Here is a 23,149-nt window from a genome sequence, read left to right as displayed (position 1 = left end):
TTTAGAGTCACGTCTGTATCGATTACAGTTATATCAAAGACGTAGATCATCATCATCAGATGGCATCATCTGATCATCACCCTCAAAAAGGCGTAGACTCAGGTACTGAGTAACCAATAACTCAATTGCTCAAATGTTAACTGGAAGAGATCCCTTAAAGGGATAAGTTCGCCTTTGTACTTATAATAAGCTCTTTTTCCTGTGTGTTGTATTATTTTCTGGTACAATAAAGTGTTTTACTACTACTACTACTACCAATAAGCTTTTTAAAAAAAATGAAAATGTAACTCTAAAACTAGGCAAAGGCAAAAGGCTCCTAAAATGTGTACCTTTACTTTATCCGAAACTTAACTACATAATGAGTATTTAGTTTCTTTAATCTCTCGTATGCTTAGTAGCAGATCTGCTCCATATTGTTTCAAACTTTAACATGTATATTTTATTTTGTTATTGGACAGGTGCATAAGGATAAATATCTTGTATAGACAGTGTTATTTAAAACAAACGAAGCTTATTAAATCTACTGTGAATATGTGTACATGTAAAATTGAAATAAGAAAGCAACAAGCCATCTATGTTTCAAGGGAGGCACTTCGATCGCCGGTTTTACTCCGATAGGAAGCGTGAAGAGGACGAGCGACAAGAAGCTTAGCTGTGCTCGGCTTATGGCACGAAGGTTTTAGGTGTTTGCGACAGATGGCGGTGTTTTTAACTTGAACATTGATATAGAGTGTGTTCGGAAAGAAAAGAGTCGTGGAACGTATTGGACTCCATACATTTCATGACTGTTATCTTTCCGAATAGACTCTAATATTGCTTATTTTAACACTAAATCGATCTTTATTTATACAATTTATTGCAAAACTTATATCAGTTGGTAGAAGTCGGAATCATTTCAGAAATAAATTTCTCCCCTTTTAAAAAACCCTTAAACTTATTAATATACTAACCCATGGCTATTATAGTAGTTATTTGTTATACAAGGGGGCAAAGTTGTATTTTAACGCCGAGTGTGGAATTGAAAAACGAGCAAGTGAAAGGATTCTATAGTTGAACCACGAGCAAAGCGAGTGGTTCGAGAATAGAATCCTGAACTTGAGAGTTTTTTAACACACGAGAAGTAAAATACATTTGCACCCGAGTGTGACACAAAACTTTTCCCCTCACTATAACGAGGATACTACAACGCAAAAAAATGTGTTTATCACTGCTTCCAGTAGTTCCACAGGTGGTAAATCATCTTTATTACTAGATTCACCTACTTTTATCAATTTTAAAGCAGTTAATTTGACTTTATTCAAGGTCAAATTACTTTACCCACTAGTGGATAAAATGCGTTTTTACCCGCTGGTATTAAAGGATAAAACACGTGTTTCCGAGCTAGTGAGGGGAAAAAGTATTTGTAGATTTTAGTCATTAAATATGGACCGATTAAGATCCGATATGTCATTGACGTTTCTCCAAAAACAAAAATGACTTTTTTGACACTGCCGTATCCGATCCGTATCGTATGTAGAGCTAATTTCTCTCGGATATTAAAATTCGAATCGAGTTGATTGTATAGAGTGGGCTTATGAAGTAGGTATTGCATATTTATGGATACTGAATATAGTAATTATCACACAGCAATAATCCAAACAAGATTGCTTATGCTTATCTACGAATCGGTCGCGGGCGATCATCATCAGAGCGACCTTCGCGCCCAGTACAAACGGGTGTGTGTTTCTGTGTTTATATTTCTGTCTTATTAATAAAATATCTCCTGTGTGGGTAAAAGTATTGTTTTCTTGATTGTGTGTCGCTACAGAATACATACGTAAGTACTGATACAATACTAGTTAAATTAAGTATTAGTTCTCAGTAGTACCTAAATTAATTTAAATAATTTGCTTTTCCCCTCACTAGCTCGGAAACACGTGTTTTGTCCTTTAATACCAGCGGGTAAAAACGCATTTTATCCACTAGTGGGTAAAGTAATTTGACCTTGAATAAAGTCAAATTAACTGCTTTAAAATTGATAAAAGTAGTTGAATCTAGTAATAAAGATGATTTACCACCTGTGGAACTATTGGAAGCAGTGATAAACGCATTTTTTGCGTTGTAGTTTCCTCGCTATAGTGAGGGGAAAAGTTTTGTGTTACACTCGGGTGCAAATGTATTTTACTTCTCGTGTGTTAAAAAACTCGCAAGTTCAGGATTCTATTCTTGAACCACTTGCTTCGCTCGTGGTTCAACTTTAGAATCCTTTCACTTGCTCGTTTTTCAATTCCACACTCGGCGTTAAAATACAACTTTGCCCCCTTGTATAACAAATAACTATTAACAATTATTTATTAAATAATATTTGCTTGTTTGCATATTAGATAGTGACGGAGATACGAGTAAGTATATTGTGTATGCTACGCTAGCATACTACACTTATCTGATCAAAAACTGCACTACAGTTTTAATCTACCTACTTATATGTAATTTTCACACATTTTAATTATAAACAAATACGATCCGCCGCAAGTTTCGCGCGGTAAGAAATATGTATATTTTCCCTCAAATTTTCTAACTTTACGCATCAACCGCACATGGCTCATGTTGATTAGTATCTCCCAAACTAATAATTAGATTATTTTAATACATATAACAGACTGACCGAACAAGTAACCAAATACAAATATAATTACTGTCGTATTAGCCTTCCACCGCGAATTAGGATCATCCACTTATTACGACTCGAATTTTTTTTTTAATTTTTTTTTATCTAAATTTTTTGTAATTATTTTCCATTTATTTTGTACCATTAATTTATTAATTTATTATTCATTTATGCATATGCTAATATAATTACCCATGTAAATACTTTTAAAAATTGTATATTATATAACTAGATTATAAGAAATTATTTCGTACGCCAAAAGGCACATCATAGCAGTTCTATGAAGAATTATGTTACCACCTATTAAATTTATTATGTACCTGTGATGAACGAATAAATAAATTGAAAATTGAAATTGAAATACAGAGGAGCAAATGTTATAGTGACATCGCGCCGTCCCTGTCACACCATGTTATATAACATTTATAACAGCCAGTGTGGGAGCATCATCTAAAAGCAAATAGCAAGCAGATAGCAAAAAGCGTGACTAGGGGGATGATATAATTAATGGATGAGACTTTATCAAGCTGTGATTAAAACTATAATAATAGTCGGATCTAACTATGACGTTTCAAATAAATGCGTGAAATATTGACACGAATTGTGCAGATTAATTAGTTTACTTATTTAAGGCCATTAATAAAAAAATATGAAACATTCCAAAACGTCTGATGTATCTATCGTAGTACCTAATAGATTTACAGTTACTTAGTGTTCAATTTGTTCAAATAGGTATTTAGTATTTACCAATAATTTATATTTTTTTCCAGAACTATGCAGGCGGTCGTGTTCAACGGTAAAACAAAAGACGTGAAGTATGTGCGCAACCATCCCATGCCCAAAATAGTGGAAGACAATCAAGTAATAGTTAAGGTCGCTTATTCCGGCATTTGCGGAACCGATCTTCATATAATTCAGGTTGGCAGACAATTCACTCTTACAATGGCAGTCTATTATTAATATTATCAGCTGTAAGCACAGTACGACTACTCGTAAAAATATTATATTATGTAGGTACGTAATAGAGTTGCCAAAAATATTTGTTACGAGTCGTAACAAATATTTACGAATATGACCTTACGACTTAGTACGTACATCATATTATCGAAATAGTAACTCGTGTTTTTAAATTAAATATTCTCATTTCTGATGCTTTGAAAATGGGTCATTGTTTATTTATGAAGTGGACAGAAAGCAATATGGAAGAATCCATAAGTAATATTGACTTTTACTAAGACTATGATGAATAAAACTTAATTAAAATAGAACCTAAACTCAAATAATGATCAACCTCAGGTAGTTATGCGTCGATGCTGAAAACCCCATACTGGATAAAATTTGGATTACGCTCCTTTTATTATCCCTGGACATTAACCTTACATTCCCACATTGCAATAAACATTTTTTCAATATTTTTGATTTCAGTATTGTGGTAACCAGCATGTGCTAAGTAAATTCCAAGTTTAATTACAGGGCGACTTCCCTGTGCGCCAGGAGCCGATCCTAACCCTCGGCCATGAGTTCAGTGGGACAGTGCACGACGCGGGAAAACAAGCCTTCCTGAAGAAAGGACAGCGTGTCGTGGTTGATCCTAACAGGTTTACAGTTTTTATTTATTAAACACATGTGAACTCGACTCATTTACGAGAAAAAAATACATTTTAAGAAGCGTTTTCGACCAAATTGGGAAAATATTGCAAGAAAGGCAGGTCACAAGTACTCGAAACCGACGAGCATGTATGAGGAACGTTATGAAATTGTGTGAAGCGAAAGTGGTTTGTCAGGATTGTAGCAAATGGAAATCCGTGATCTCTGCCTACCCCTCTGGGAAATAGGCGTGATTGTATGTATGTATATTTTAATGAGGTTGTTGTCGTTAGGTTCCATAAGAAACACATGGTGGAAAGATGCGGTGCCTGCAGTGAGGTCTTGGTGGCTCCCTTGCCGAATGCCTGAATGAGGTCGAATTAAGTCTCACTTTACTTTAAATTGACTAATCACATCTAAATGGGTGAAATTAGTAAATTAAAGCGAGTGTCAAATTGCAGCCAGTGTCTTCTTTGCGAGTACTGCCGCAAAGGCCGGTACCAGTTCTGCGCGGCGAAGAAGAACATCGGCATCTGGGTGGACGGAGGCTGGGCTCAGTACGTAGTCGTCCCGCAAGACAACGTCTACCCCATCCCCGACGAAGTTACTTTGGAACAGGGTATGTTTATATTGAACTCTAACCTATAATTAAACCCTTTAACTGCAGTTGATATATAAGACAAACAATAACCTGCTCATTTCGCCGAGGTCTGATAAATGACCAATCTTCGTATAACTTCGCACTACCGCCACGATACGAGCAAAAACGCATGACAAATTCAAAGCGGTTAAAATGTTAAAAGGGCGGAGTGTCCAGTAATTAGGTACGTGAGTGTCGTATTTCAGAAATTTTTGCCCCCTATCTCTCTGCTAACCTCCTTCCTCTACCTTTCCTTTCACATGAGATCTTCGACATTTTGTTTTCGTTTCATCTGAAATTTTTTTTTTACTAAGAGTACAAAAACTCAGTTCAACCATACTTGTCCAATCATGTATACAAACACTGCTGGAAAACATTATCTCACTTTTCTCTGGAATTGCATATTAACCATCACTAAAAATGTTATTATACACTTAAATAAACTCACAAAGTATTGAAATTAATCAAAAAACCACTGAAAAATATCATTTCTAAAACGATTTTCATCAATAATTGTAATAATTGTCATGTCATCCGTTCGTTGACATGACAAACTCCTGACATTACGAAGTCTAGATTGTCTATGACTCGTAATGTGAGATGACAACTTATCGTTATGAACGATCGATATTAACGTTTGAGTTTGTATAGCTTGGAAAAAATGCGTTGATATTAACTACAATAATTTATCAGATTTATTAACCGACTTTTTTAAGTTTTTATTTCCTACCTCTTTACAATAAATATTATATCAGTATCTATATAATATAAAGCTACAACCCGACTGACATTTTTCCAAAAATAGGCAGAAGGGGGATTTGAAGGTGGCAGTGTTTGGTGTGGTCGTATAGAGTTTGGTCCTGCGACCCCGGATAGATCAGACCGTCGGTCTACCGGTTCCGGGTAAAAAAATGTTGGACGGCCTGGCCAAACGGCTGGAGTTGGCCGGGGAGTGTTCGACCAAATGTCATAGAGGACCCTGGGCAGTTTTTGACGCCGCCATTTTTTTTTCAAAATGGCCGACTTTTTTTTTTGACGATTTTTCAAGTTTGTCGTAGAGAGCTCAAATTTTGGTCATAGAATCTCCAAGTGGCCTCGATTCGAATGAAATAAAAAAAAATTGAGAAGTGCTACAAATGTGGGAAAACTGGCCACTTTTATTTTGTATGGCAACTTTTAAACCGTAAGAGATAGCCGGGGGGTGCTCGACCAAATGTCATACAGGTCTCGGAGTAGAAAAAGTTGCATTAAAAAAAATTCAAAATGGCCGACTTTTTTTTTGAAAAATTTCAAAATGGTCCTAGCGCGCTGAAATTTGGCACATGGGTGGAAGGTCGCCCCAAGATTTGTATTCAAAAAGAAAATTTTGAAAAATTCAAAATGGCGGCCTTTGAGGGCCAATTGAAATTTGAATGGAGGTTTTTCTTTTAATTACCATAGCTCCGTAACGGTACAAAGAAGTGAAAAGTACTCAAACAAATGTTATACAGTCACCCGAGGTCCATCGAATGGCATTAAAAAAAAATCAAAATGGCCGACTTTTTTTTTTGAAAAATTTCAAAATGGTCCGAGCGCGCTGAAATTTTGCACACGGGTAGACAGCCACCCCAAGATTAGTATACAAAAAGAAAATTTTGAAAAATTCAAAATGGCGCTCTTTGAAGGCCAATTGAAATTTGTATGGAGGTCCTTTTTTTAAATCCCCATAGCTCCGTAACGGTAGGGAAAACGTTAATAGTGCTTGAACTAATGTTGTACAGTTATCTGAGGTCCATCGAATGGCATTTACAAAATTTAAAAATGGCCGACTTTGAAATTTTTTTTTTTTATTTTCGGTCCGAGCGCGTTCAAATTTGGCACGTGGTAAGAACGGGGGCCAAAAATAGAAATGAGAAAAAAAAATTTGGAAAAGTCAAAAACGGTGGCGAGAGGGGACAAAGTCAAATTTCCCTACCAGTTTGTATGGAGGTTTTTTTTTAAATCCCCATAGCTCCGTAACGGTAGGAAAAAGGTTAATAGTGCTTAAACTAATGTTGTATAGTTATCTGAGGTCCATCGAATGGCATTTACAAAATTTCAAAATGGCCGACTTTGAAATTTTTTTTTTTATTTTCGGTCCGAGCGCGTTTAAATTTGGCACGTGGTAAGAGCGGGGGCCAAAAATAGAAATGAGAAAAAAAAAATATTGGAAAAGTCAAAAACGGCGGCGAGAGGGGACAAAGTCAAATTTCCCTACCAGCCTGAGGGAGCGTTCCACAGCCCAACGGTCATTGCTCCGGTCCAAGGTCCGAGCTGCGTACAGACAGTGCTCCCAAGCAAAAAAATATAAGTAAAAGTGTCTAAAAATATAAGTAAAGTGCCGCGGAGGCCCGACGCGGAGCTTCGAAACCAAGCGAAGGCCGAAGGCCGAGCTCCGCGTAGGGCCGAAGGCCCGGAGCGTCCCTGAGAGGGGCGCCAACTTCCCTACAACCCCCACAGTAACTATGCGGAGGGCCGAAGGCCCGGAGCGTGTCGGAGAGGCTCCCATCAAGCACGCGAAGGCCGCAGGCCGAGCTGCGGGCAGAGAATGCTCCCAAGCAGAACAATAATGAAAGTGTCTAAAAAGCGACGCGGCGGGCCGGAGGCCCGACGCGGAGCTTCGAAACCAAGCGAAGGCCGAAGGCCGAGCTCCGCGTAGGGTCGAAGGCCCGGAGCGTCCCTGGGAGGGGCGCCAATTTCCCTACAACCCCCAGTAACTACGCGGAGGGCCGAAGGCCCGGAGCGTGTCTGAGAAACTCCCAAGCACGCGAAGGCCGCAGGCCGAGCTGCGGGCAGAGTGCTCCCAAGCACGCGAAGGCCGCAGGCCGAGCTGCGTACAGACTGTGCTCCCAAGCAGAACAATAATTAAAAGTGTCATAATAAGCGTAGCGGCGGGCCGAAGGCCCGACGCGGAGCTTCGAAACCCAGCGAAGGCCGAAGGCCGAGCTCCGCGTAGGGCCGAAGGCCCGGAGCGTCCCTGATCGGCTCGCCGGCGGTCCGGGAAGTTGGAGCTTAAACACGACCCAATAGTAAAAGTGTCTTAGAGAAGCGAATCGATGGGCCGGAGGCCGCAGGCCGTAGGCCCGTCGTGAGCTTCTCAAGACACTTTTACTATTGGGTCGTGTTTAAGCTCCAACTTCCCCACAACCCCCATAGTAACTACGCGGAGGGCCGAAGGCCCGGAGCGTGTCTGAGAGGCTCCCAAGTACGCGAAGGCCGCAGGCCGAGCTGCGGGCAGAGTGCTCCCAAGCACGCGAAGGCCGTAGGCCGAGCTGCGTACAGACTGTGCTCCTAAGCAGAACAATAATTAAAAGTGTCATAATAAGCGTAGCGGCGGGCCGAAGGCCCGACGCGGAGCTTCGAAACCCAGCGAAGGCCGAAGGCCGAGCTCCGCGTAGGGCCGAAGGCCCGGAGCGTCCCTGATCGACTCGCCGGCGGTCCTGGAAGTTTGAGTTTAAACACGACCCAATAGTAAAAGTGTCTTAGAGAAGCGAAACGACGGGCCGGAGGCCGCAGGCCGCAGGCCCGTCGTGAGCTTCTCAAGACACTTTTACTATTGGGTCGTGTTTAAGCACCAACTTCCCTACAACCCCCACAGTAACTACGCGTAGGGCCGAAGGCCCGGAGCGTGTCCGACAGGCTCCCAATCACGCGAGGCCGTAGGCCGAGCTGCGGGCAGAGAGTGCTCCCAGGCACGCAATGGCTAAAGCAAACAAGCAAAGCAATAAAACAAATAAGTAAAGCAAAAAAACAAACAAGCAAAGCAAAAAAACAAAAAGCAACAAGAAAGACCGCGGGGCCCTCGGGCCCCGCGCACCTTTAAAAAACTAGTATTTTTTTTATTAGTGTTAATGTTAGGTACTAAGTATAAAATGAATACTGTACTAGCCTTTTCCATAGGATTGTTGCAAATGCGACGAAAGCTAATTAAATTTTGGTTTTTACGTTAGCAGCGTTTATTTACAAATTATCGTTAATACATCATTTTATCGACATTTCCAATCACTAGTAATTGTCTTTGATCATATTTGACGTTTCGTTTGTTTAGATGATAGGACAAGTAAAGATGAACCGACTGTAGTTAGGAATATTTTGGCACATTTATAAAAAAAACCGTTATCTCCCTGAGAGACTCAAATCGACCCCTTCCCCCAATAAACGCTCGCGTAATCAATGAATGTCCTCAATAACGTTTTCATATTATGTACCTATCTATGTTCAACTTGGTTATAATATCATTATAATGTTTTATTAATATTGTCTCTTGTTTTAAAGGAATGTTTGAAACAGGAAAGTTTTTTTCATTTCAATGTAAATATTTATGGTGACTTCTGCTTCCAGCGTCTCTGTGCGAGCCGTACTCGTGTGTGGCGCACGGCTTCGATCGCGTATCGCCCGTGTCTGTGGCGGACCGGGTGCTAATACTGGGAGCTGGCATTATAGGTGAGACGGTACAATACTCCATCTACATAAATATGTGAATATGGAGGCTTCTGTTTCCAGCGTCTCTGTGCGAACCGTACTCGTGCGTGGCGCACGGCTTCGACCGCGTGTCGCCCGTGTCCGTGGCGGACCGGGTGCTGGTGCTGGGAGCTGGCATTGTAGGTGCGATACCACAATACTTTATCTACATTTGAATGTGAGTACTAGGTGTCCACAGTTTCCAGCGTCTCTGTGCGAGCCGTACTCGTGCATGGCGCACGGCTGAGATCGCGTATCGCCCGTGTCTGTGGCGGACCGGGTGCTAATACTGGGAGCTGGCATTATAGGTGAGACGGTACAATACTCCATCTACATAAATATGTGAATATGGAGGCTTCTGTTTCCAGCGTCTCTGTGCGAACCGTACTCGTGCGTGGCGCACGGCTTCGACCGCGTGTCGCCCGTGTCCGTGGCGGACCGGGTGCTGGTGCTGGGAGCTGGCATTGTAGGTGCGATACCACAATACTTTATCTACATTTGAATGTGAGTACTAGGTGTCCACAGTTTCCAGCGTCTCTGTGCGAGCCGTACTCGTGCATGGCGCACGGCTGAGATCGCGTATCGCCCGTGTCTGTGGCGGACCGGGTGCTAATACTGGGAGCTGGCATTATAGGTGAGACGGTACAATACTCCATCTACATAAATATGTGAATATGGAGGCTTCTGTTTCCAGCGTCTCTGTGCGAACTTAGGGTGTAGTGGAGTGTTCCTAATATTTTTAATTAACCTCCGCAATCTCTTCCTTAGTGGCTCCAAGAAGCTGTAGTCACAGCGGCCACACCCTGGGCAACCACGTCAGTAGGCTAAACCTTTGGAAAGGGGCTACACCTGCGAACATCTGCAGTGTAGTTAACGGATGATTCCCGTATATAAAAGTCTACATTGGTATACAACTAACCTAGATACTGATGTAGCAAGGTAACGCGGAAAACCTTATAGGGCGCTCGTCGGAATCCATTTAGTGACCTGCGGCCTTTCCGCTGCATCCCAACCTCTGCCGATCGTACCGGTTCACCGGTCCATTGGACCCCAGGGGAAGGGACGAGTGAAGTGGACTTGCACCAGCGCAACCGCTCGTTCACTATAAACAAGTTCACGCGCAGATGACCCTAGCTATTGCTTACTGGACTGGAGCTTACAAAAGACCTACGGCGATGGGGTGTTGGCGGTGGGGCTGAGGTATCGGTGTACCGAGGCCTTAGTTAGCACCCTGCACGTAGGCGGCCAGGAGAGAGTGGTCGCTCACGGAGTCGACTGAAGCGGGACTCTGAGTTCGGCAGCACAACTGGTGATAAAGCAGCCCTTTTTAGGATCGCTCTGCTTTCCTCTGCACGGAGGAGGGGCCTAGAAAAGGTGGCCCAAAAATAGTCCGCTTCTCCATTCTCCTAGGCGCTTAACCGCGGGCGCTTGGGCATCGATTAAATGCGGTCGAAATGTACAAAAGAATACTGGAAAGATAGGAGTTAAGAAACAACTTTGCATAGCCACTTGGAATGTGAGAACTTTACTGGACAACGACCGGAACCTGTGTCCCGAGAGAAAAACAGCTTTGATTGCAAGGGAGTTGGCTAAGTACAAAGTCGATATAGCCGCAATAAGCGAAACCCACCTGAGTGATTGTGGAGAGTTATGCGAACAACTTGGAGGCTACACTTATTACTGGAGCGGACGTCCTGCTGGCGAGAGAGCGGGTAACGGCGTGGGCTTTGCTATACGCAATGGATTGGCAAGAGGCCTAAATGAACTACCCCGGGGTATTAATGATCGTCTTATGACACTACGCTTACCAATCTCATATAATAAGTATGTTCACCTGATAAGTGCCTACGATCCTACTCTACCGTCACCCGACGAGGACAAGGAGGCATTCTACCAACAACTTCGCAAAACCATTGAGACTATCCCGAAACACGATAAGATCATCTTGCTTGGGGATTTAAACGCTCGTGTTGGCACTGATTATGATCTCTGGAACGGTGCCCTTGGCAAACATGGCGTTGGAAAGTGTAACGACAACGGATCACGTCTCTTGTCGTTGTGTGCCGAATTCGATCTTAGCATCACTAACACTTTCTTCCGTCTTGCCAATAAGTATAAGACCTCGTGGCAGCACCCTCGGTCTAAGCATTGGCATCTTTTAGACTATGTTATTGTCCGCCGTACAGATCTACGTGACGTCCTCATAACGAGAGCGATGCGTGGAGCACTGGGCTGGACGGACCATCGTCTCATCCGATCGAAGATGTTATTAAGGCTTAAAGCTCCACGGCGAACACAACATAAAATCCCCCCAAAAGTGGCCTTTTCTCAACTCATCACTGTACCAGAAATGGGTTGCAAGATTGATTCAAAATTTGCTGAACTGGCTCCGCAGACTGAGTTTCCAGATACTAATGAAGAATGGCAACATTTTTCCCATAACCTTCATGCCTGTGCCTTTGAGACCATTGGTAAGCCACATAAGAAAAACCAGGACTGGTTTGACACATCAGATAATGACATCAGAATCCTTGTTGAAAAGTATAGGCATGAACTAAACTCAACGTCAGCGGTTGCTTGTGACAAGAAGAAAGCACAATACAATTTAAGAGCCAAAGTTCGCGAGCTAAAAGATAGTTGGTGGAAAAGAAAGGCTAACGAATTACAGCATTACGCTGATATTCATCAAAGCGGGAAGTTCTTCGAAGGAATACAAGCTATTTTCGGCCCTCGTGTCAGGAAAACGGCTCCACTTTATTCGAAAGACAAGTTGACCCGAGTTACGGACAAAACTGCCGTATTGAGGCGGTGGGCAGAGCATTTCAATGATGTTCTGAACCCTGACGCGCTCAGTGCAAACCTGTCTTATATTAACTTCCGACAAGACCAGACCTAGACGACCCTCCAACTTTCGAAGAGTTTGCGGCAGCAGTTAAGCGTCTCAAAAACTCTAAGGCTCCCGGTATGGACCATCTCCCTGCCGAAATTTACAAATACAGTGGGAAACATATTGTCAACAGGTTATATCATCTGGTCCTAAGAGTGTGGGATACAGAACAAGTACCACAAGCCTGGAGAGATGCAGTTATATGCAAGTTGTACAAAGGAAAAGGAGATGTCTCCGACTGCATATCGCTTCTCTCTAGTGCGGGTAAAATTCTTGCACATATAATTAACACCCGTTTAACAGAGGTAGCAGAAAAACATCTTCCGGAGAGTCAGTGTGGATTCCGTCCTAGTAGAGGAACCATTGACGCAATCGCTGTCGTTAGGCAAATCCAAGAAAAGAGCCTTGAGCACCAACGGCCTCTCTACATGTGCTTTGTGGATTTGGAAAAAGCCTTTGACAGAGTCCCACGTGAAGCTCTCTGGACTGTTCTCTGTAAATTTGGCTACCCGAAGAAGTTCGTTAACCTGATTCGTCAATTCCACATTGGTATGAAAGCTCAGGTTCAGCATGAAAACGAACTCTCCGAGGAGATCCAAATTACAAGTGGTGTAAAGCAGGGATGTGTTCTGGCACCCACACTCTTCGCTATATATTTTTCGGTGGTCATGAGAGACGCTCTGCAGTATTGTAGCGATCAAATTCAGCTTAATGTCAGAAGTGAGAAAGGTGTATTTGATATCTCTAGGTTTAGAGCGAAGTCAAAAGTTCAAAGAGTCTCAATTGTGGAGATTCTTTACGCCGATGACATATGCCTGATGTCTGACAGCATGACTTGTCTCCAAGGCTATGTTGACGCACTACATCGCTCATGTCAACAGTTTGGTCTCGTCATTAGTGCTTCCAAGACTCAAATTCTCAAGCAACCACCAAGAGGAGGCGAGGTTGACCCAGTGGTGCTGAATCTAGATGGGAAACCACTAGATGAAGTTTCACACTTTAAATATCTTGGAAGCACTATCCGACGTGACAACACACTAGCCTCGGAGATACCTTCACGTATCGCTAACGCCGCCGCTAATTTCGGACGACTCACTGATCGCGTCTGGAGGTCCCATGATCTCAAACTCGAGACAAAAATTAGCGTCTACAAGGCGTTAATCATCCCTGTCCTTTTATATGGAGCAGAGACATGGTGCCTCTACAAAACAGACGTTAAAAAACTAGACACTTACCACCTGAGATGTCTGCGGTCTATACTTAGGATCAAGTGGCAGGATCGCGTCCCCAACTCCGAGGTCCTGCGTCGTTCGGGATTATATGGCATGGAGGCCATATTAATGCAGCGGCAGCTTAGATGGTGTGGGCATGTCCTTAGAATGGGCGACCACCGTTTGCCAAAAACTATTCTCTACTCTGAGTTAGCGGCGGGTAAGCGAAGGCACGGTGGTCAGCACCTGCGCTACAAGGACGTGCTCAAACGACATCTGAACGCTTGCGACATCGACCATGAGCGTTGGGAGGAGCTTGCTGGGAAAAGGTCATCTTGGCGAACTACCATCTATAACGGTGTTAAGGCATTTGAGGATAACCGCCTCAAAACCTTAGATGAAAAGCGCCAATTACGAAAAGAGAGACCTAAGCCCTCCTACGTGTACACGTATAACTCCGCTGGCGAACTTTATTGCCACCCGTGCCAGCGAGTATTTAAAACCAAGTTCGGCCTGGCCAGCCACATTAGAGCACACGCAAGGAAAAGTCCGTAAGGCTTATTTAGGGTCGCCGTCATCGAAAACGATGAGGAGGACTATATATACTCTGTGCGAACCGTACTCGTGCGTGGCGCACGGCTTCGACCGCGTGTCGCCCGTGTCCGTGGCGGACCGGGTGCTGGTGCTGGGAGCTAGCATTGTAGGTGCGATACCACAATACTTTATCTACATTTGAATGTGAGTACTAGGTGTCCACAGTTTCCAGCGTCTCTGTGCAAGCCGTACTCGTGCATGGCGCACGGCTGAGATCGCGTATCGCCCGTGTCTGTGGCGGACCGGGTGCTAATACTGGGAGCTGGCATTATAGGTGAGACGGTACAATACTCCATCTACATAAATATGTGAATATGGAGGCTTCTGTTTCCAGCGTCTCTGTGCGAACCGTACTCGTGCGTGGCGCATGGCTTCGACCGCGTGTCGCCCGTGTCTGTGGTGGACCGGGTGCTGGTGCTGGGAGCTGGCATTATAGGTGAGATGGTACAATACTCCATCTACATAAGTATGTGAATATGGAGGCTTCTGTTTCCAGCGTCTCTGTGCGAACCGTACTCGTGCGTGGCGCACGGCTTCGGCCGCGTGTCGACCGTGTCTGTGGCGGACCGGGTACTGGTACTGCTGGTGCTGGGAGCTGGCATTATAAATCACATGACACAATACTCCATTTACATTTGGTGACCGGTCTGGACCGGTATTACGGTGGTACTCACCCAACTTGCTAAGCCGAGGGTCTTGGGTTCGAACACCGGTAAGGGCATTTATTTACATTATGAACACAGATGCAAGATGTTTGCTCCAGAGTATCAAACAATATACATATATGATGTTTCTAGTATTTGGCTCTTCAAGATTATAAAATTCATCAATGAGTCTCGCAACATTCAAATTGAATCTAAAGTACAAACTTTTTTTTTATAATAATTCAAATACATTATTTGTTTACTCATTATTCCTCGTCTTTGTTATCGGTTAATTTAATCAGATAGTGCTAAAAATATCTACATGACTCAACATCCTCGTTATCATTTATCTTACCTTCTTACCTATTCTTATTGGCGATACCTACCGTTTTCTAGCATAAAGCATAATATTTAAATTCCAAGGATTTCGTAATGTTACATATAATCGAGTATTGGGCGATAAAAGTAAAAATAAATTACATTAGATATTCGTAATGTAATTTCCTAAACAAAACAATTTATACACTAAGAAATATTTTTTCTTAAAACTCGCACACTAATAGTAAGGACTGTATCGTTAAGTATAAGGACAAAACAAACCTCGTCTAAATGTTGACATGTGCATAATTTTGTATTATTATGTTCCGAGAGTATGATCTTAAGGTATTGGTAAGTACTATTTGATATAAGAAGGTCTGATATTTTTTTATTTTAGGGACTTTATGGTACTTTCATTAAGGTCTAGCAAATAAATTTCGGACAACCCCTATCTGGCTTAATTTGAGAATATTTCAATGACTCTTTGTACGATTTCAACAAACAAAGGTTAATATGCTGCCAAAATATATTCTTTAAGAGTCCTCTTCATGGTTTTTCCAATTGGGTACTTGTAGAATAAATGCGGCGAATTTATATAATTTAAAAAAACGCAATTTTGAGCAACGTTCCGGATTGCCGTAAATTTTTGATGCTAGCAGAATGAGAGAAACAGATAAAAAAATTAGCCATAGGCCAAAGTCTAATTGACATTCATGGTGTTTGAACAGTGCTTAAACCAGATCGATATAAATAATGTATGATAGTCAAATTCGACATCAAAGTCGGAGTTAGAGTAAGCACCGTGCCACATTCTCTAAATGGCCGCCATACACAGATCCTGAACTATATTTTTTTTAAATAACAGTGGCTAGACTATGTCCAGATATTCTGCTTTGTGGATCATGTGTCGTTAAGGTTCGCACCATACAATTTTTTTTCGCAATCGTATCGTCTTTTACGCACTTTGTGAATTTTCTAGTAGCATTTGTCCGGAATCGTAATTGGTACTCGGGAGGATTAAGTCAATACTGTCTAAACCATATGCTTTACGTCGAGTTTCTAGGACAAAATGTGTACCTTATTATGTGCCTTATTAAGCCCATGGCTTGTTATAAGAAAAAAATATAATAGCAAATAAATACGGCTACTCAAAGTTGTCTTCATACTTAACGATACAGTCTTTATATTGTGCAACAAGGGAGGTAAGGGCGATTTTGTCAAAGAGAGATAGACACGAGTTTACAAAATCCTTACCTCCTGAGTTACACACAAAATTTTTCATCACATTTGAGAGGAAAATACAGAGAAAAAAAATCATAAGGCAAAATCTTCAATGAATGGAGGTGTTGTACTGCCCGTTGCTATAACAACGTGGTCAAGCGCAAATCGAGATGGCCGTCACAATTTCCTGCCAGATTGCAAATTATAACGATTTATCTACGTGAAATTTACAAAATAAATGTAAAACACACTGAAATAATTGTAAAACATAAATAAAATGCATTTTTCATACCGTATAATATTTTTTTGTAGCTTAATAGTCAAATTTTAGTTGTGTAAAAAAATCCTTGGCTGATTGAAACATCCTTTGCCTGAAGTATTGTACGGATTGTATTAATGTTTAAAACTAAATCCATAATTCCCTTGGGAATAAAATAGTACATTATTCTTCAGTACACGTAGACGCAATCAGACCTTTAAACAGCAAATGTGATGAAAATAAATTTATTTATTCAGTACCATATATGGTTACATAAACTAAACGCTTACAAAAAGTTAAATTATTTTACTAGGTAGATTAGGTTTATTTCAAGTTAGCGTTTATTTCAAGTTTTAGACATGAATCTGTCATAAAGTGTCATAAGTCATAACATAACACTGTGACACTCTAGGAATATTATTAGATATATTGTCTATACAACTATACATAGTTATTTAGTGCCTTGCCTATTACGCTTGCAATTGCACACATTCTGTTACTAATGATGTCATGTCGAGACGACCCGTTATTGCGAGTAAAACAAACCTATTTATTGTCAGTAAATGTACTTGTACCTACCCACTACGATTGTAGTCAGTTGCAATTCAAAGTAGGTTTTCAAGTAGCTGCTATTGCAAACTATTCATTCTTTATCTTTGCAGTTTACTCTTTAATAGAATTACTTAGATATTAGTGCTACAAGGACATTAATATGTCATAACTCATAATGCAACGTTACCGATAACTAATGTTTTTTTGTTAAATATGTATTTTTCAGTACAGATGGTGTTTTTTTTACGCACTACGCACTAGTGCGAGAAGTGGTTCATTATATGCCAGTTCGAAACATCGGAGGCTCATCTGTACTGAAAAGAACTCGTGTCGATTTAAAACACTCCCTTCAGTCGTGTTTTAATTTATAGCCACTCGTTTCGAACTTCCTTTTATCGCACTTGTATTCGTAATATTTGACGACCGGTCTGGCCTGGCCCAGTCGGTAGTGACCCTGCCTGCTACGCCGCGGTCCCGGGTTCGAATCCCGGTAAGGGCATTTATTTGTGTGATGAGCACAATTATTTGTTCCTGAGTCATGGATGTTTTCTATGTATATCATCATCATCATTGGCCTTAAAGTCTATTGCAGACGATTTATGGTGTAATATTCGAGGAGCACCTTTTCTGATGACTTATTAGACCGATTCGAGACCGACATAGTCTACCGCAGGACTGACAAGAGAAGTTTGCGGAAATCGGCGCTGAAACACCTTGGCGTCGCTTCTGTATTGTATGTATGTATATAAGTATTTGTATATTATATATATCGTTGTGAGAGTACCCACAACACAAGCCTTCTTGAGCTTACCGTGGGACTCAGTCAATCTGTGTAAGAATGTCCTATAATATTTATTTATTTATTTATATTCGTAATGTACTATTTGTTTTGTCAAAGGAAACCTGTGGCTAACGACCCTGCATCTTCACGGCCACAGAGGCGTGACGGTCTCTGAAATGAACAAAGCAAGACTGGATATTGTTAGGAATTTGGGTAAGTATTTTGAGTTATATCAATAGTAAAATCAAAGACCACATTAAAAAATATTTTGTATCATATAAAGATTACTTTTGGCTTGACAGTTGAGAATGTAGATTCCGGGTTAAAATGTTTGACACGTTCGCTACGTCATCGGATCTATTCGACCCGATGCAGGTATGGTAGAATTGCATTGAACTGTTAACTGATTGCCTTAGCAAAAACATATTTCACTGGAAATAGTGAGGTATAAAAATTTTATTTCGGTATTTTTAAGACGATACGGTAGGGGTCAATTCTCCATACAAACGCTCTCGACTATTTTCTCCCTGGTTTTTGATGATAGAGCAATGATTTCTTCAACACAGATTGTTATTATTTTTATCTGTGTCGGACCGTTTTGATTTTTTTGATATTCTGCTTTTTAAGGACTCTAGAGCTAATCAAAAATTTCCAAAAACGGCTTTTTTCATTGTGGTGCAAAAAAAAGGTGTGATACTCAAGATTGGTAACAATTAACCAAAAAAGCTAAACGGTCTGACATAGATTATTTCATTGTTATTCAGATTCTCAAATTTCGTTCCGATTGATTAAGTTTTGAAGGAGGAGAGTCGAGAGCGGAACCTCGATTTTAAAGATTTTTTTGAAATATCTATTGACTGAGTTGTTCTGAATGGTAATTTTTTTTTTCGATAAATCTAGTTAATAAAACTTGTATATCTAACTAAAATTCCCAAGTTGAAAGGGGGCTCCTTTCCATTTTAGCATTTTCGCTACGGTATCCTCTTAACCCCCGACGCAAAAACGACGGGGTGTTATACGTTTGACGTGTCTGTCTGTCTGTTTGTCTGTCTGTCTGTGTGTCTCTCTGTCGTTTTTTTGTTTGAAAGCTGAATTTGTTTGAAAGCAGAATGTTTCATGAAAATCGGTCCACTATGTCGCGGTCGGGGGTTTTTTCAAAATATAAATTTTGTGGTTAGGTTAGTTTGCAGACTTGTTTATTAACTTACTTATTTAGATTAAATTAGACTCTGTAACATGATTTTGTAAAGACATGTAAATATAGATTGATGCTAAGTATGTCTGCGTAAAACAGGAGACTTAAGAATTTGGTAAAATTTAATGTTATTACTTTTCTAATTACAGATTTGGGATTCAGGCTGGTTACACCTGATGTGCTGGAAAGCGAAAAAACGCAATATGATGTCATCATTGACTGCACTGGTATTGAATTCTTTTTTCTTATCATTTTTTTTATTTAATTTTAATTCTATAAATAATCCCATGAAGTCTGTGATTTTGTACATTTATTATGATTTAATGCAATAAAGTAAAAAATAAGATAAGATATTATCGTTTATTCAAGTAGGGTTTTACAACCTCTTTCGAATCGTCAAAATTAAATTAAAAATATCTGGGCGACCGAGCTTCGCTCGGCTCTATTTTAATATATCACGTCTTTAGATAAAAAAAAAACTTATAAATACAAAAACAAAAAAAAAGACAAAAAACAAAAACTTAATTTCTGGCCGGGATTCGAAACCCTGACACCTACGATCTATCTGCCTACATTAGACCGACCTCGTACGACTGAGCTAAGCGGAATTGATGCGCGCGCGGCGAAATTATCGACCATATTTTTACGTTTACTAACGCGAAAGAAAAACTCATGAAAACTCGAAAATTCGCGTTTTCCGGGATCTAAGGCTACGCTAGATCGATTTTTCACCCCCGAAAACCCCCACATAACAAATTTCAGCGAAATCGTTAGAGCGGTTTCCGAGATCGTCGGTATATATAAATAAATAAATAAATAAATAAATAAATAAATAAATATACAAGAATTGCTCGTTTAATAGTATAAGATATAAATAACAAATTTACAAAAACAATATAACTTAACCCATATGTGCCCAACATATATATATATTTTTTCCCCTATTTTTTGAGGTGACCACTTCATTCTCCTACTTATTTTAATGAGTAGTAGCGCGTTTTCAGCAGTGGGTCGAAAACGACCCTATGGGCATATATGGGTTAATAATAAACCTATGAAATTTGCTTCTAATGTATTATAAGTATTATCATTGATTATTAATTCATTTAATTTTAGTTATAGAAGGCCATGCATTTTTAACATTGATATATTCTTGAACAGTGTAGTATGTTTTACGTAACAGGCCGGACTTAACATTTAAAAAAATCGTATCGTTTTTAAAATAAATAAGAAACTACAAGATAAAAGTTCATACAACAGATGTAACGAGTATCTTAAAAATATATTTCTCGAACGACCTGGGGTCATTGAACCTATCGTTTACAGGTGTGCCCAGGGTCCTGGAGACCAGCTTTGACCTGGTGAAGCCGGGCGGGAAATACGTGGTGTTCGGCTGCGCGCCGCAGGGCAAGAAGGCTAGGTAAGGGTACTTCTATTTTAGGATTCCGTGCCTCAATATGAAGAAACGGAACTTTTATATACAGGGTGGTCCAAACCTTGACGTCAATTTTTTTTTTAGATTACTCAAATCATGGGCTATCAGAAAAGACTTTCGAGTTACGATTTTTTTATATAGGTATTTTTTCCTTGAGAAATTCTTGAGTGAAAAAATTAATTGACTAAAAAAAGTTTGGTTTGATACGAATTGTGTAAAAAAACTTGAAAGTTTTACGTTCAACGAATCAAACTTACTTTTTTACTTAAATAAAAATAAAAACCTAAATAAATATTCCAAGGATTTTCGGAGTAGCAGGACTAATAGCATATGTAAGCAGTATTTGGCTTTGTGTGTCTCGAGCGGACGTAATTTGAAAAGTTTTGGTTTTGTTCACACTTGTGATAGTACGTGTAATTTTACTCATTTAATACTGAGTATAATTTTTCAGTATAACACCTTTCGACATTTTCGACAAGGGTCTGACTGTGATCGGCGTGAAAGTGAATCCATTCACATTTCCCACCTCAATTGGCTGGCTCAAGAATATGGGAGACAGGTATAAAACTTAAAATAACGTAATCTATAATAAACTGTTCTAAGTCATAATTAAAATAAAGATTTTTTATTAAAAAAATATTTAGGGCTAAGGTCAGTGTCGGGAAGACCGTCTACCCAGAAAGACCGTCTACTGAATATAACTTTTGTATTTAGAGGTAGTATATATTGACGACCGGTCTGGCGCAGTCGGTAGTGACCCTCCCTGCTACGCCGCGGTCCTGGGTTGGAATCCCGGTAAGGGCATTTATTTGTGTGATGAGCACAGATATTTGTTCCTGAGTCATGGATGTTTTCTATGTATATAATACGTATTTATATATTATATATATCGTTGTCTGAGTACCCACAACACAAGCCTCCTTGAGCTTACCGTGGGCCTCAGTCAATCTGTGTAAGAATGTCCTATATTTATTTATTATTTATAAATAAATAAATATAAATATAAATAAATAAATATTATAGGACTTTCTTACACAGATTGACTGAGGCCCACGGTAAGCTCAAGACGGCTTGTGTTGTGGGTACTCAGGTAACGATATATATAATACATAATATATAAATACTTATATACATAGAAAACATCCATGACTCAGGAACAAATATCAGTGCTCATCACACAAATTACCGGCCCTTACCGGGATTCGAACCCGGGACCGCGGCGCAGCAGGCAGGGTCACTACCGACTGCGCCAGACCGGTCGTTATTTATTATTTATATATCTATCACTTCTTACACCTCCGAAGGTATACCAGTTTTTCATCCTTAATCCATTGGTCTTCAATAGATATCCCTAGAACGAACACTAGTTAACAAAAAACTTGATTCGTGTTTCGAACTCGACCATCGAGTTCAACATGGTTACGCAAAAAATTTAAATAAAATAGAAGCAGTTGAAATATTTACGCATTATGTATGTAACGTGTTAATTTAATTATCGTTCTTCCTGTCTAGTACAATTAGTGCTCTTAAAACGCGTTCAATTTATTGTTTTATGTCCTGAAATGTAACTTCGAAATTGTGCCTAGTCGGAAAAACCGTACGACCGATATAAGAGTAAGGCACCTTTTTTAGGCTTTATGGGAAATAAGTCGAGTTTAAACGGGTGTTGTAGGTTAATTTTAATTATAAGTTTCGGCTTTGCTTTTGTCTGGACCTGAAAAAAGAAGGTTATCAACCTCATTTACGGGACATATGACGGTCTTGCCTTATAAATAGAAAAATGCTGATATGTTGAAAATATCAACGTTATTTGTTTTCATATCTATCACATTACTCCCTGTTATTACAGAATATAACAATGAACATGATTTTGATATTTAAATATGGATTAACGCGACAACGAGCACTAGACGGTCTTTCCTTAGTGCGTGCTTATCACATAAGTTTACTTTAATTCACCAAAGTATTATAAAAGCTGTGTAGAATATAAAATTTGCTAGTCTAGTTTTATCTACTCAAACTTTATTTCAAATAAAGTATGCCGGTCTTGCCCGCACTGACCTTAGTCGTTTAAAGTAAGCCAAACGACGACTTTTTCTTCTTCTACTCCAATCCAAAATCGATACCTACCGAATATTATTAAATTATTATTTTACACTTCGTAGATTTAAAATTCTAACCTAAGTACACGTAAATTAAAATTATTATGTCCTTGCTCGTTTCCATTTTGCAGATATCTGGATTACAAGAAGCTGGGGATTAAGACTTATTCATTGGAGCAGTATGAGCAAGCTTTCGCAGACTTAAAGTCTGGATCCATTTCCAAGGCCATGTTCAAAATAGAATAAATAATACTTCTGACGTTTATTTATTCATTAAGTAATACTGTATCAAGAGTTCAACCTAGTTACAACGATTGTGGACTTAGAATTTTATTGCTTAGCAGAACACATAATATACACGACAGTGAACAAGTTGTATTTGTTTAATTTTTAGAGTTCCTTACTTCAACACGCAAAAATAGAACTCTTATAAAATCACTCTTGCTTCTTTCTGTCCGTCCGTCCGTCACAGCCGATTTTAAAATGTATTGGTGTCATTTTCAATCAAAAGGATACTGTTTGGATTTCTATAATGGTATCCATATGTTGTACCTTTTCGCAGAAAACGTCACATGTATAATATATGTTTCCTCAAGT

General features: G+C 40.0%; 2 protein-coding genes across 3 annotated transcripts in view; one reads left to right on the top strand and one right to left on the bottom strand.

Moving 5' to 3' along the window:
• LOC125230628 (juvenile hormone acid O-methyltransferase-like) overlaps positions 1–23,149 on the bottom strand; it is a 62,913-nt gene that overhangs the window by 28,578 nt on the left and 11,186 nt on the right. The gene's annotated exons all lie outside the window — the stretch shown is intronic.
• LOC125230619 (D-arabinitol dehydrogenase 1-like) lies at positions 1,687–22,926 on the top strand. The gene is made up of 10 exons (XM_048135838.1): positions 1,687–1,816; positions 3,418–3,565; positions 4,121–4,245; positions 4,696–4,853; positions 9,234–9,335; positions 17,938–18,033; positions 19,165–19,242; positions 20,342–20,435; positions 20,902–21,009; positions 22,684–22,926. The coding sequence occupies exons 2-10, from the start codon at positions 3,422–3,424 to the stop codon at positions 22,796–22,798; spliced, it is 1,020 nt and encodes a 339-aa protein (XP_047991795.1). The 5' UTR covers positions 1,687–1,816; positions 3,418–3,421; the 3' UTR covers positions 22,799–22,926.

This window comes from Leguminivora glycinivorella, chromosome 1 (genome assembly GCF_023078275.1).
Source record: "Leguminivora glycinivorella isolate SPB_JAAS2020 chromosome 1, LegGlyc_1.1, whole genome shotgun sequence".
Classification (NCBI taxonomy): Eukaryota; Metazoa; Arthropoda; class Insecta; order Lepidoptera; family Tortricidae; genus Leguminivora; species Leguminivora glycinivorella.
This window is presented reverse-complemented; position numbering and strand designations above follow the sequence as displayed.